We start from the raw sequence: 14,713 nt of genomic DNA, 5'->3' as shown, positions 1-14,713 counted from the left end.
ATGATTTCGTTTATAATGACTGTAGTCCATACTAGATAGACGCTGCGTACAGATATAAGTGCTGAAAATTAGGCAAGTGTTACGCGTGTGTAAAACGCTACGGCGAAAGCCTGATTGCACACTAGGCATACTTTTTGTCCCGATTATGATTCGTTTATGAAGTAACGCGGCAACTGCCCATCAGAGGGCAGGGCAGAACTCACCGAAATCACTGCACCTACTGGCAGTGGGCCAGTGCAGTCAGCGCCTTCGCAGAGGAAGGAACAGTATGGGAAGGCTGGCATGATGAGGGGCATCGGATCGAGTAGTGGATAAAGACAACGATGAACGCACGAGAAGTGGCACGAGCGCGTCTCGTGACCACGTGTCGTCTGCAAACATGCACGCACTAGGCACACCCTTTGTAAGCCAGAACCGGGGAGCAGCCGTTGCTTCAGGGAACCGTGCTCCTCTTGCACCCCGAAGGCCTGGGTTTGATTCCCATCCAGATCGAAATTTACAAAATTTTTTTTTCAAAGCCACTAATTAACTTTGCTTACAGAAACCTCCCTGAGAAATGGAGAAATGTGATGTCAATCCGAGCATTTCATGACGTGATTTTACTCTTTCCGGTGTTGGCCATTTTTCATCATGGCGCAGTTTCGCCAAGGGCACCACCAACAAAGATACCTAATTAAGCCCGACCTACATGAAGTGATTTTCTTGCGAAAATCTGGTGAACGGCCGCGCGCGGCGTCCGCCCGGCGGCCAGCGGCTCTTCGCCGTCGATCAAGATGGGCCAAATATGTTCACAGGTGGTCAACCACTCGCAGGAAGCTGCGAATGAAGGCTGTCAGCGCGGACCTATCAGGGCGCGGTCGCGTCCGACTTCCTGCCGCCGCATTTGTATCGGCTAGCCAGCCAAAGAGCCTAGAGTGAACATGGCGACAAAAGCTGCGCGCATTGCTTACAATGATCGACTGATCACAGCTGTCCAGGCACGACCAGTATAGTTCAGTTGCAGATACAAAAGTATTTTTGCACTGCATTTTACTGCGAATAGAATCACGCTGTTTCTAGCAACACTGAAATCGTGGCGGCGGCGGCGGCCTGTGTTTCGCCGCATGTAGGTGCAGCGCGGTGGCGGCACGCTGGCGTTCCGCCGCGCTGGTGAGGGCCGCGTGAAGTTCGCCGTGAAAGTTCGCTCTGGCTTGAAAGTTCGCCGTGAATGTTCGCTCGGGCTTAAGGCTTTTCGCCTTAAAACATTACGCCGTTCCCGCCTACATGTTGTAGCCTATCCGAATTGAAGCTTTGGTGAAGCCGGCAACTAAGAGATATACAATTTTATGTTTGCCTTTGGGAACAAGCTGTTCCCAAAGACGAACATAAAATCAGAGGTATTCAAAGTGGGAAACGTTTTCGAAGCTATGCCATGAAAACGATAGCAATGTGCGAATAATGATGAGGGAAAAATGACAACTACAGTTGAGTGTAAAGAGAAGTACCACACTATCTAACTACTTTAAGATCTCTGTAGTTGTGTGACAGTGGCATATACCCACTCCGTAGGATTTGCGAAGAATGGTCAGATATCTTCTAGAGCATACCGAATGGCTATATTAAAGAAAATGAAGTGAAAGAAAGAATCTGTTCAATGTAACGCGCTATCACTATAAGAGCCGGCGTATTTGAGAAACATCTATTAGCCGACTTGTGCTGCGGTGTTACGTAGGATTAAATTTTTATTTACGCATAAGCGCTTACTCGCTCTACTTTGGCAGCCAGTAGCGATGTGTTATATTGAGCCTGCTTGCTGGTGGTAGTATTTGATGCACATATAACTTTTGTATATATATCTACAAATATATCCGCCGAGATACGGGCCGACTCATCAGAAGACAGCGGACAATAGGACCAACAGCAGCAGCCACCGCATAAAGCGCGGGTGAGTGGGGAAATAGCTTTAAAATGTCAGGAACACATGGCTAAATTTTATAAAGATCGAACTGCCATTACGATGTTCTACAGACTACACGGTACACGAGAGCGCTATTATATCTAGAAACATGATCTTCTTCATGTTGGTTGAAGCGACGGGCGTTCTGAGAAGGACTGATAGGCAGGTTTCAAAGTCATAACGACGAAAAGGCCAATAGTAAAGAACACCGCCATGAATTCACATTTTCACGAAATGGCGATGACTTCGCAGCTGCTCATATACGAGTGCTGTTCCGTGCGCATCGGAATAAAGACGCCTATATGTTCGGAGGTGGCCCTCTCGGTAAGGAAAGCAGCATTTTACCTAATGTATTCGTAATTTTTTGTCAGTCGGAGAAGTCGAACAGGCGTACTTTTACATTCGTGTCGCTTCTTGAGAGAGCGAGACTCACGGCATAACGTTACCGGACAATATTGGCCACAGTTCTGTTATGTTTGCCTTAAAGCGCCGCTACAGCAACCACACACTAAGGAGAAGTGCATTCTAGTGAGTGGATTGGTCATCTAAACACCCTTCTTGCACTGTTACTTTTATGAGTTTTTTAAATGGCTGTATTCGTTACACAACCGCCTCAGTGCACCCTTACTGCCTCTATACATTATTTCCAAGGTGATAAACAGTTTTATGTGCGAAACGTATACTTTTGAATGTCAGGGTGCGTAACCAGTTACTAGCCCCACCCAGGGTAACATTGTTGTATTGAACAAAGTTAGTTCATTGAGTGCGGCCGTACGTGCTGATTGTTCGTTACCGCGGGCTGCATGCAGCTCTGACGGATGCAGCATAGCAGCTGCTGCCACTTCTACGTTACGCCTGCATAGCTCGTACCATTTTGGCGCCGACGGAAAATACAACTGCACCTTCAACTTGAAGCTGTGAAACTTTTCCATTCGGCAACATAGCTGCTTTGATGTTAGTAGCCTCAGTTCGTCATGCCAGACTACGGCCACGTCAAGCCCAACGTAGACGCGAAGCCTGGCCGTGCTGCGTGGAGCGCCTGCAGGCCTCCTATGTTCATGACAATTTTGAAGAAGAAAATAAGAAAATGGTTTTCTACAGCGGCTGTGGGCAATGGACATACGCACTACTACGCGACCTTTCCAAACCCACAAACCCTCCAAATAAGCCCTTTGAAGAAGTTCATGCGGTTTTCAGCAGTGACTAAAGTCTTCTGCTCTACTGCAGCACTTGAAATTCTATAACCGTGTTCGAGCGGAAAGGGAGCCGGTGAGCAACTTTGCTGCATCCCTTAAAGGCCTCTCCGAACATCGCGAATTGGTGACAGAGCTTGAGAACATGCTGTGGGACCGAATATTTTTGTGGCATTGGTAATGCTGCAGTACAAACCAAACTTCTTGAAGAAGAAGATTTAACGCTCGCATCTGCCAACGAATCTGGTAAAGCACACGTCCAAACCTAACGCGCACTCAAGGGGGTCACCTGCTACCGTTGCGGTTACCCAACTCATGGTACGTGTTGCTGCAAGCACGTGAAATACCGTATGCATACACGCTGCTACCGCCACAAGAAATGTCATATGTCGGTTGTTTATAAACCAGAAATATATTCGCCCAAAAAAGAGAGTGCAAGACGATGGGTCAGCAGTACGGGTGGTGGTTCAGAGTGGGTGAACACAGTTGATGACGACGCCGGTCAGCACCAAGTTCCGAGCACAGACGTCTTCAACATCTGACACTCGAAAGAAGTCTCGGCAGTGTCACTGCACTTAGTCACTGTACTTAGTCACTGTTAACATCTGCGGCGAATCAACTTGAATGGGATTGGATACCGGCGCGAGTGTCTTCTTGATGTCGGCTGAGAAGTTCCGAACTACATTACCGAAAGTGAGTGTGGAGCCATGAAGCACCTTTTTGCCAGGATTTTTTGAAGAGTTAGAGCTTGACAAGGGATGAAACTTTATTTCAAAGGCCAAGAGGCCTGCCTTCTACTTTATATTACAGGTAGTCCAGCTCCTACGTTGCTCGGTAGTAATTAAAGTCAGTACTTGGGCATTTGCAGAAGTGCAATGGAGCAACTAACCGAGATGACAGATTTGACAGACGTAGTAACCCAGTTTCTTACTGTGTTTGAGGAAGAACTAAGTACGTTAGAAGTTTCGGCAAAAATTCTAGTAACTGTTCATACTCAGCTGAACTTTAGCTAAATTTGACCACTTCCTTTTGCACTGCGTGATGGCGTCACCCATGAGCTGCACGTTTTGCAGCTTGATAGGGTGATTGAGCCGGTTAAAGCTTTAGAGTGGGCAGCACCTATTGTCCCTGTGCTTAAGAAAAATTGTCAAGTGAGAATTTGTGGTGATGTTAAAGTGACTGTAAATTCTGTACCCCTCATGGAGTACAATCGTGTTCTTAGTGAAGAACTGCTCCGGGCTGCACTTTCAGGAGGAGCGAGGTTCACACAGGAGGATTTAAGGGACGCTTATGAGCGAATTCCCCTACATGTCGACTCTCAGAATTTTGTAATCATCATCGCACACATATGGGTGCTCTTTCAGTGCACAAGATGCCCATTCAGGGTATCTTCTTCACTTGCCATATTTCGGCTTGAAATGGACAATCTTTACGTTGGCAAATGAAGGTAGCCGTGTACTTTGTTGGCACCACTGTTACAGGTGTGAATAAAGAAGACAATAGGAAGAACCTCAAGGTTGTTTTCCAAAAATTTAAGATGTTGGACTGTGACACTCGACGAATGTCAAACGTTTGCGTCAAACGTAGACTGTCAAGATCATGTCATCAGCAAGCAAGTGCTCATGCCAAACTAAAAGTAGAATCCATTATTATAGTACCTTTTCCACTGGGTGTCAAGGATTTCAAAGCTACCTTAGTTTACTGAATTTCTGCAAACGTTCCTTGTCTAACATAAAGCCTAAGCGGCGGCCTCCCCGTAAGCTACCTTTACGCGGCATGAAATGAACATAGCGGAAGGAGCAAGAGCAAGGTTTCTTTAAAAGCAAGAATGTTCTGACAAGTGCATTTGTAGTTGTGCATTACGACCCTACCAAGGAGCTTGTCCTGACCTGCGACGACTCCCACATGGTGTTGGCGTACAAATGGCGCACACCTACTACAGAGTGTATGAAGCCTGCTCCCTGCTCAGACAAAAAACAGCCAAGTGGACAGAGAGGCCTTAGCCTTAATTTTGAGAGTATGCAAGTTTACCCAGTACTAGTGTGGAAGCCCATTGACTGCTGTTACGGAGGACAAATCATTAGTTGGGCCTTTCAGTTGCAGTGGAGGCGACCTTTTCAGGCATAACCTCGGGTATTCAGGTTTGCTTTGACTCTTTCAAGCTACCAGTTCAAGCTCACCCATAAACCAGGAAGGTCGTTGGGACATGTTGATAGGCTTAGCAGCCTTTCTATACCGACAACAGCTGCTCTCTACGACACGCCTGCATATATGCTTATGCCGGCACAAGCTTACCCTGATGTCCTATCCTCGGAGGCTATTGCTCGCATGACAAGACGTTCCCTGCTCGCGAACGTGGCTCATCCTGTTCCCACTGGCACCCTTTTATCATTTGGGCGGCACTATGCTCCTTTCATTTCTCGGTTGAGGGAACTTAGCTTGCACGCAGGCTGTCTTTTGCGTGGTTCTCGTTTGGTCGCTACAAAGGCGCTACAATACCAACTACTTCAAGCTCCGCTTGTGGGGCATCCTGGTGTAAACAAACGACAATTGCAAGTTTCCATTTGTGGTGGCCGGGAATTGATAAAGCCATCAGTAACAAAGTTCGAGACTGTGCTGTGTACTAAGGGCCCATTCACACTTGTGACTAAGCGAGGTCGCGCGACCAATTGCGACTGGCGACCAGAAAACTACTCAAGACGAACGATGTTCACACTTACAAATGCGACCGACGAGTCTCTAAACCGAAATGTATCACGATATGCCGTTCACGTTTGCTTGAAATGTCATCGCCGCGTAAAATAAGCGTCAGCGTATACGGACGTCCTGTTCCTTCGCATCTGATTGGTTCAGCTGTTCTGCGACTGCGGTCGCGCGACTGAAAAATCAAGCAGTGAGCGACTGTCCCGAAACGGTCGCATTTCGAGAAAAGCGACCATTTGCGACTACTTGCGACTGGTCGCTTTGCGACCAACTTGGTCGCGCGACCTCGCCTAGTCGCAAGTGTGAATGGGCCCTAAGTCCATCAAAGGTCTCCAGGTGGCACCAAGGCGATTTCCGCAAAAACACCTGTGCCCACTTCATGCGGATTTCGGAGGTCCTGTCTTGATCGCTATTTTCTTGCGATGGTTGACGCTTTTTGCAAGTAGGTTGAGGTTTACCTAGTTCTATCACCTTCTGCAGATTCTACCCTGTCTGCATTCATCAATGTCATCTACCAATTTAGCCTGCCTTACACCATCTCAGACAACGGACCACTATGCACAAGCACACAATATGCGAGCTTCTTGCAGCGAAACGGTATACATCCTATGCTGGTGTCTCAGTACCATCCTATTTCTAAAGGAGCAGCAGAGTGTATGGTGCAAATTGTCAAAAAGAAACTTAAGAAAAGTGCACGCGGTGGCTTCAAAATCCAACTGGAATGATTTTTGTTCCAGTAGAGAACCATTCCACACGATGCGACATGCCAATCACCGTGTGAATTGTTAAGTCGCAGGAAAATTAAAACACTTTTCCTACGTGGCGCGGGGCCTCCCCTGCGTCTTATCTTGACCTCAATAAAGTTATTTCACTCACTCACTCACTCACTCACTCACTCACTCACTCACTCACTCACTCACTCACTCACTCACTTGAGGATGTGTTAAGACTAAGTCTATGGACAACTCTCGAAATGAAGCAGCTGAAACTAAAACGGTATGCTGACCGAGGTTGTCGTCTTACCCCACCTGTGCAGCTGGGATCACCAGTCTTTGCAACGCAGTTCTCTAAATGCATCATTAGCTAGTGTTGCTTTGGAAGATGGAACAATATGGTACAGATATGTTTGATCACCTGCGGCCCATAACTGCACCACCCTCACCTATTGGTAGGATAAAAATAGTATCGGCAGGTCTGTTACTGCTGATTTTGATAGATGGTTCTTGGCTTTCTTGCCTTCATCATGTATACTGTATATGTGTTGAATAGGGCATTGTTAAAGTAAAATCTGCGCCCATAATCACTTCCTGAGATAGCGCGTAGCTTTCAAGCGAGAACGCCTATGCATACTCTACTCGCAAGAGGATTAATCAAGGTGGTTGGTTAAAAGTTGCAGTACAGAGGACTCTGCTACTTGTGGCCTGTTTGGCATAACGGACAAACTGTGCTTCTCGGTAACTAAGACATTTTTCAGCAAGACAATACAAAGATCTGCCGTGCTATTCAGTTGCATTTCGTTCATGGAAGCTCCGTAATGGGCTACCAGCTGCCTTTGGTGAAAAAGTGGTGACGTGCCGGTGTTGTCACCGCAGCATGTGTGCATCGTGCAGTGAAGATAAGTGCGGTTCACATCGAGTTGGTATGATCCCGACTGAACTAGAAAAACAGTCTTCGTTTTAGTTCCTTATTGTTTAGTTCAGTCGGCCATAGTCAGCGCACGAACTCGTCAGCTGTGTTGCGCCTAAGATACGCTGAGCGCGATCGACACCGGCTCAAGCTCAATTGGGCCGCCTTCCATGGGCTGGCAATTGTGTGGTTCAACTTCATAAGCACGTTTGAGCTAGCGTTAGGCAATAATAAATACACACACAAGCGCAGAGGCTGTGGCAGTTGCCTTTTTGGTGCGATGTTTTCGCTAAAGGCCGAGTTACGCTGGAAATGCACCAGCGTTGCAAGCAGCATCACACGCATGCAGTTGTGAGCGGCCCATCATTCATGGCCATGCTTATGTCACGAAAAGCGGTCGTGAACTTGCGGGGCAACCGTATCTCTTCCTGTCTCTCATTGGGTTCCGCTCATGAGAGTTGTTTTCGAACACTGGTACGCATTGGGAGTAGTGTATGGTTGGATTTCCTGAAATGGCACGATCTACGTGATAATCATGTTTGATGAGCTGATCGTTGAGACAATGGCGTGTTCCTTCTGCGTACACTTTTACTGCGGTAGCAACATATTATTACATTAGCGGGATTATGCGCTAATGAAGATTTTCAGCGATTGCCCCATAAGATGTACGCGTAGATGTGGAAAAAGAAGTAACAATAAACACATACAGTGTGTTTTTATTGTCCCTTATCCTTGTCCAATCCTATGTACCTTTGGAAGCACAGGATTGGCTGGATTGCTTGACAACGTCTGAATAATACGGTCGAACGTCGTCGTCAAGTCATCAATCACTATTGCCGCCATCTTCAAGCTGCCGTCGACTCCCTCTCGTCGTCTTGCCATACGGAGTGCCTCATAATCAGATCGTGGTTTTGGCACGTAAAACCCCATAATTTAATCAATTTTTATTGTTGCCTTTGTGTTCGCTATCGTAGGGATGTGTTTGTCTCGCCGCCATCCTAAAGCTGTTGGCGTAATGCAGTCGGCCTTCTACAGTCACCGTCCTGGTGTCATCATAACGCCGTCCTCGTTACACCGCTGTCGTCATTCCGTGCTGGTGTGTGCAAATAAAATATTTCTCAAAATTGTATTGGCCTTTTTGTTTCAATTTAGAGAGTATTTACAACAGAGCCAACCGTCATAGAGATTAATTTAGTGTGCACGAAGTGCAATTACATGTCTGTTGCTTTTCGTACCTGCACTTATGACCACATATACGGTTTCTTCAAAATTTTAAGTCTATACGTATTGTAGACGTGCCATTCTAAAAGAAGGTACGTTTGTGACAGACAATTTGTTATGGGTAAGTAGTAAGCATTAAGTAATTTTCACGTCACAAAGAATCCCGTCTTTAATGCTCTCATCCCCACCTACCATACCATAACCTTGGTTATGCAGTGAATAGTAGGTTTTGATAAATATGTAGAATTTGAAGAAAGGGTTACCTGTTTCCTGCAGGCAGAATGTGGGTACTAGGCTTTGTCATCGCAACCTTCATTCAAGCTTTTGCAGCGTTCGCAGGAAAAGCAGGTAACGACCAAGTGAAGCGTGGTAAGAATTTTTTGATTGAACATCACAACCCAACACAGGTAATGCAATATTATACCATGAGAGAAGTCACAGCGGCATAGGGGCTGCGCAATAATTTTGAGCACCTGGGTTCGCTCCCGCGGTTCTTCCTAACGGTAATTGCACTAGTGCGCTTGCATTCATCCCTCATTAAGGTACGGCCGGTGCAACCGGGGATTTAAAACTGGGAAGAACAGTGACACCGTTTTCAGAAGCAGAACGATATACCATCCGAAAGTGGCCCAAGACGGGAAATATGATATTTTCCTCGAGCCGCGATTATGTCCTTAGGCGCTTGAAAGGAGCTTCTTTTCGGTGAGATCTGCAAAGATACATTTCAAATGGTTGTCCTTAAGTAAGGTTATTTGCTTGTATTGGAGACTGCCGGTATTAAATGCCCAGTTATAAACGTGGGTCTTGCACGTTGCCTTAATGACCCTTTTCCCGGCGCTCCCGTGGGCCATGCCATGTTTGATTACGTGGTGACGCGTCCATTTCTTGCCTAAGCTACCTCCGTTGCCTCCGTGTTTACAATGAAAGAGCATGACCCCGGTGCGGCGCAGCAAACCTCCTTTTCTAAGCATATCGTAGACAGTGACTGCGTGGACAACACGAAGCTTGGGCCACAGCTTTAGAGGCCGTGTAAGAGCTCTCAGCTCATTACGCCTTGTCCGAACAGCGCGAGCAGCGCATGCGGTGCTTGTACTAAAAGCAGGGCTAGAAATCTACTCCAAGCTGTCCGAACTTTCGCTTATGAATTAAATCAGGATCAGGGGCTCTTCGTTCTTTATTTGGCAAACATTTTGTAGCAGCGGCTTTTCATGTTTCTGACTCCGTAATGTTCCTAGGTTCCTCGGTGCGGCCACTATCTGATTGTTTATTCTCAGCCTAATATCTCGCGGGTGTGGTCTGCTGCGATAGATTTGTTCTTGCTGCGCACAAAGCTTGGAACGTAAATGTTCTGTACTTCGCGGTAGGTGTAGCAAATACGTATTATCGCTAGTCCCTCGCTGTCTCTGTGGACCGTCCCGAAATGTTCAGTTTCCAACATTCGTGTATTGCCGGTGTAGTAGCCATCACTCGTGCTTCGGTACATTGATTCAAGTGTGTGCCCATTCACTTATTATTGATACATTGGCGATAGAGTGGGCGTAAGTTTGCGTGCTAGTAGGAGTGGATGTGGGTAGATAACGTGCGAGAAACTTAGCCCCGTATTCACAAACGGAACTTAAGTAGCGCGTCAATAAGTGCGGGAAAAGTACAATTGTTAGGAATGTTTTAGGAGAGTACTTCAAAAACGACACTTAAGTATTACTTTCGAAAGTAACGCTTTTCGGGTCAAGTATGTCGTGTGGTGTCGAGGATATGTAAATAATTTACGTATACGATCGGTTCAGTCGTAACAAAAATAATTTTTGCAGCAGAGTAATGCGGATATAATATTTGTAGTGCTTGCACGCGCATTCTGTTGAGTAAAATACAAAGATCTATTTGGTTTTAGCTCTTTACTCAAACTCGTCTCGCCACAAGTTAACATTGGTTCTCGCAGCCACTGCGGTTGTGTGTGTCGCCGTCCCGACTTTTTTTGGTTTTGTTGCTGAAACGTGCGGTGTTTGTGCGTAGTGTGTGTGTGCGTGTGTGTGTTGTGTGTTTCTAACCCGCGCGGACGATGAAAAGAAAAAGAAAAACTTTTCCGATGAATAAATAACGCGGCGTGCTCCTCGAGCACTTAAGGTTGCCTTAAGTTGCATTAAGGAGCACTTAAGACTGCCATAGCAGTCGGCCATCTTGCTTGCTAAGCGAGAGTTGTGAAAGTTACATTTGAGGTTCCCAATGGCTGTACTTTACTTTCCGGCACTCAAGTGTCGATTAAAGTTTACGTTAAGTACAAGATTTGTCTATGAAACGTGTTAAGCATAGACCGGCTACTTAACTCACAAGTTAAGGGTAAGATCCGTTTTTGAATACGAGCTTAACTATTTGACTAAGTGGCGCTACTTCCTTTTGTAACGAGCGGTGCTAAATCTTAAGTACCGACGTTCCGAAGTTGAAGTCCCTTCTTTGGAGGTTAGCTATACAGCGCCGGCGGATAAATTATATTTTTTGTTATCCTCGAGGAAAGCCGTGCATCACGAAGGGCCGACAACACAGGCAGGTCCTTATGTAGCAGCGGCGACACAGGTTGATTCTATTCTTTAATATGCGAATCACTATTTTTGCAGCTAACTACCGCACACGTCTTCCCTTTGTCGTTGCACATTTTCAAGCATGAATTGGGAACAGTGCATTAGCGAACACCCAGTTGCTTTTCCGACAGGTGATCGCACAGTAGCAGGGCCGCAGAAGCTGTAATGGTTTCGTATTCGTGCGCATGCGCTGATGCAACGTATGGCGCGCCGCCGGAACCGCCAGCTCGTTCCTCTTGAGCAAACTGCTCCCCGAAAAGGGTCAATACGCCGCTGTGTGAGCAACACAATCATCAGAACATTTGCAGTTTTCTTGCTTGCACGGAGGAAATACGATGCGTTTAATATTTCCACTGAGGCACTCAAGGGGTGGGCCGCGATGGCTTTTAATGGTTTCGTAGGCTTTCTGTTCAGCATGGAAAGAAACCATCCATGAATGGCAGTGCGTCCCAATCAAGTCAGAGTGATGATTTAAATGTTTATGTTCTACGAACACTGTATTAACACTGGGGACGTAACAGTATTATCTAGCTACACAAACATACTAGAAGGTTCGTCAGGGCGCTGCTAACAACATACAAATGGTTTAATCCATAGAGTGGCATTCGTTAAAGAAGTCTGTAAAAAGGAAACCAGGTGAACAGCTCATGTTGAAGGAGCGTATATGCATTCGTAGCTTATAAAATGACTCCAAATAATGAGTGTAATAGACGAAAGGCAATGTGCATACAGGAGATGCACACAAAAAAATCCTGAATACCGCATCCAAAGCTAAGGCCGGTATTCACAAACGCAACTTACTACTTAAGTAGCCGGTCGATGCTTAACGTGTTTCATAGACAAACCTTGTACTTAAGGTAAACTTTAATCGACACTTGGGTGCCGGAAAGTAAAGTACAGCCATTGGCAACCTCAAGTGCGACTTTCGCTACTCTCGCCTAGCAAGCAAGATGGCCGACTGCTACGGCAGCCTCACCGACTTTGCCGATTTCGCCGGACGTGTGCATGACATTACGGATGATGAGGCATACCGATACGCGCCGCCATACGGCCACGGCTTAGGGATCGATAGAATCGCATCCAAGTATACAATGACGCGGAATTCTCGTGGCGGTACCGCTTTTCCAAGCAAGCGGTGCTATGGCTGTTGGAAATGCTGCTACTGACCCGAAAAGACAACGAACGCGGTCACCCCGTGCCGCCGCTGCTGCAGCTTCTGATCGCGCGGCGATTCTATGGAGCCGGAACCTTTCAGGTTGTCAATGGGGACCTCGTTATTGTTTATTTAAATAATAATTAAATAATCATTGAAAAATTCGCCTCGGCACTCCTTGGCGACAGCTAGCCCTTGCCTCAATAGTTTCATCAATTTAATTATTGTGTGAAACGAGCTCCAGGGGCACGGCGCGTTCTTCTTCGGAAAATTTTTTTATTTTTTTCATTGGCAGCGCGGGTTGAAAACACACAAAAGTCAGTACGGTGACACAGACCGCCGTGGCTGCGATTTAGCTGTGAGAACCAGTGTGGACTTGTGGCCAGACGAGTTTGAGTAAAGCGCTAAAACCAAATAGTTCTTTGAATTTTAGTCAGCAGAATGCGCGTGCAAGCACTGCAACATTTATATTCGCAGTAATCTGCTGCAAAAAAAAAATTACGATTGAATCAATCGTACACGTAAATTATTTACGCACCCTCGACAGCAGATGGCATACTTGACCCGAAAAGTGTTACTTTCGAATATGATACTTCAGTGTCGTTATTGAAGTGCTCTCCTAAAGCTTTCCTAACCCGTGTACTTTTCCCGCACTTATTGACGCCCTTCTAAAGTTCCGTTTGTGAATACGGGCCTTAGTGTCGACAGTAAGGCGTTTAGCAATGAAACAATGTAGTGACGTACCGTATAGGGCTCCCAGCTTCTTTCCCGTCAGACGACAGCGTCACTCCTTCCCTTAGCCAAGAGTGCCGACACAATGTGACAGGTTACGGGCACCGTGGTGATGCCTGCTACCGTTGCAATGTTGCTCCCCGCGGTGGTTCAGTGGTGGGGTAGCCAAGGTGCCCGGTACTGTTGAGTAGCGAACTGCCACAACAGTGACAAAAACACCAGGGGCCTGCCACCGCCTGTCAAGTTCTACAGTTTCCTGGGTAAATGGCATAAAAAGGAGCGCAAGCAGGCATCGATAATTGCCGTTCGCAGATGTAACTCGGTGTTCAAAAGCTTGCCGTTTTATTTAATGTTTGCTATTATTCGGGCAGCACTGCTGCTTCGCCTTTCAGCTCAGTCATGATAGTTTGCTCGTGACGAAGAGAATACCGTTGCAGCACTACTTCAGCGTGATTTGAGTGCCGTATTGAGCATTGGCTGATTTGAGCCTGCGACGCACGTTTTGCCTTCTCTTGTTTGTGTGACAGCGCGCTTGACCGGTAAAATGTTTGTAGTAGCAAGTTGCCAGCAGTTGAGCACTTTAGCCCAGGTGTATAATTAGGTACTCCATTTCTAAAAAGAATGCGGATCGTACTGTGTGGCATCTTGCATTGGTGAGTTCTGCTTGGATAGGAGGGCAGTGGTGGTTCGAATCGCTTGGCTCTTGGTCGTTATTTATTACCGGTGCCACACGGTTCACTTTCGATCGCGGCCAAACCCGATACAGATCAAATATTTTCTTCGCGATCAAGAATAGCAGCTGCTGCACGGTCCAACAATCCGGATTGAGTTGGTTGAACACATTAAGCGTTATGGTCTGAATGAGAGTTTACGATCGCGATCTACTGGATCCGGACCGCGCCACACCGTCGCCGCAAGTGCCCGTGTAGGAACACTCGGTCCGGATTGGACTCAACAGTGCTTCAAAGTGGCTGAGTGACAGGAGCTTAAACTAATCATGGGTTTCGACACCACAGTCATATCACCGTTGCTGTCCCACACGACGCGATGGTAAAATAGTCTCTCTAGGCACTTTTGAGGCAGGTTTTCACGGGTCTCTCACGTGTTTTTAGTCTATGACGAACGCTTTGACGCTTTCTTCGTTTTCGTTTTCAACATGCAGTGATATTGCATCACATCACGCCATTTAATGCACCTGCGTGAAGCTGCTGCTCCTGCTGACGCTCAGCGGCGGCCCCTTGCAGAGGCTGAAGCTGCAGTGTCCCCTTTAACAATGTAACCTGGTGAAAATCGAGAGCCCCCTGGGCTGACTGCGCGATGTGGATAAAAATTTAGGCATGTAAAAATGTTAAACAAATTGACATGCGAAAGCGAACAAGCGTGACTCACTTGACTCTGCCAACAACAACAGTGTTACAGGCTTGTCTCCTCTTTCGTTTGCACTACCTGCTCGGGTTAATTGAATCTCACGGCTGGGTGTCGCGCCTTCGTGCTTTCGAGGCTGTTGCCACACGGAACGGCAGGCTTGTGTGAACGAATCCGCTGGAGGCCCAATCTCGCAGCCCGTGCACCCATA

At 46.8% G+C, this 14,713-nt stretch overlaps 1 protein-coding gene across 1 annotated transcript in view; it reads left to right on the top strand.

Annotated features, from left to right (window-relative positions):
• Positions 1-2,186: 2,186 nt before the first annotated feature.
• Positions 2,187-14,713, top strand: part of LOC119463665 (uncharacterized) — a 55,816-nt gene continuing 43,289 nt past the window's right edge. Inside the window, exons 1-2 of the mRNA XM_049655315.1 lie at positions 2,187-2,260; positions 8,956-9,027. Coding sequence (XP_049511272.1) covers positions 2,239-2,260; positions 8,956-9,027 — 94 coding nt within the window. The 5' untranslated portion in view covers positions 2,187-2,238. The remainder of the gene's footprint in view (positions 2,261-8,955; positions 9,028-14,713) is intronic.

The sequence above is a fragment of the Dermacentor silvarum genome, chromosome 9 (genome assembly GCF_013339745.2).
Source record: "Dermacentor silvarum isolate Dsil-2018 chromosome 9, BIME_Dsil_1.4, whole genome shotgun sequence".
NCBI lineage: Eukaryota > Metazoa > Arthropoda > Arachnida > Ixodida > Ixodidae > Dermacentor > Dermacentor silvarum.
The sequence above is the reverse complement of the archived record's forward strand: the minus strand, read 5'-3'. Positions and strand labels throughout refer to the sequence as shown.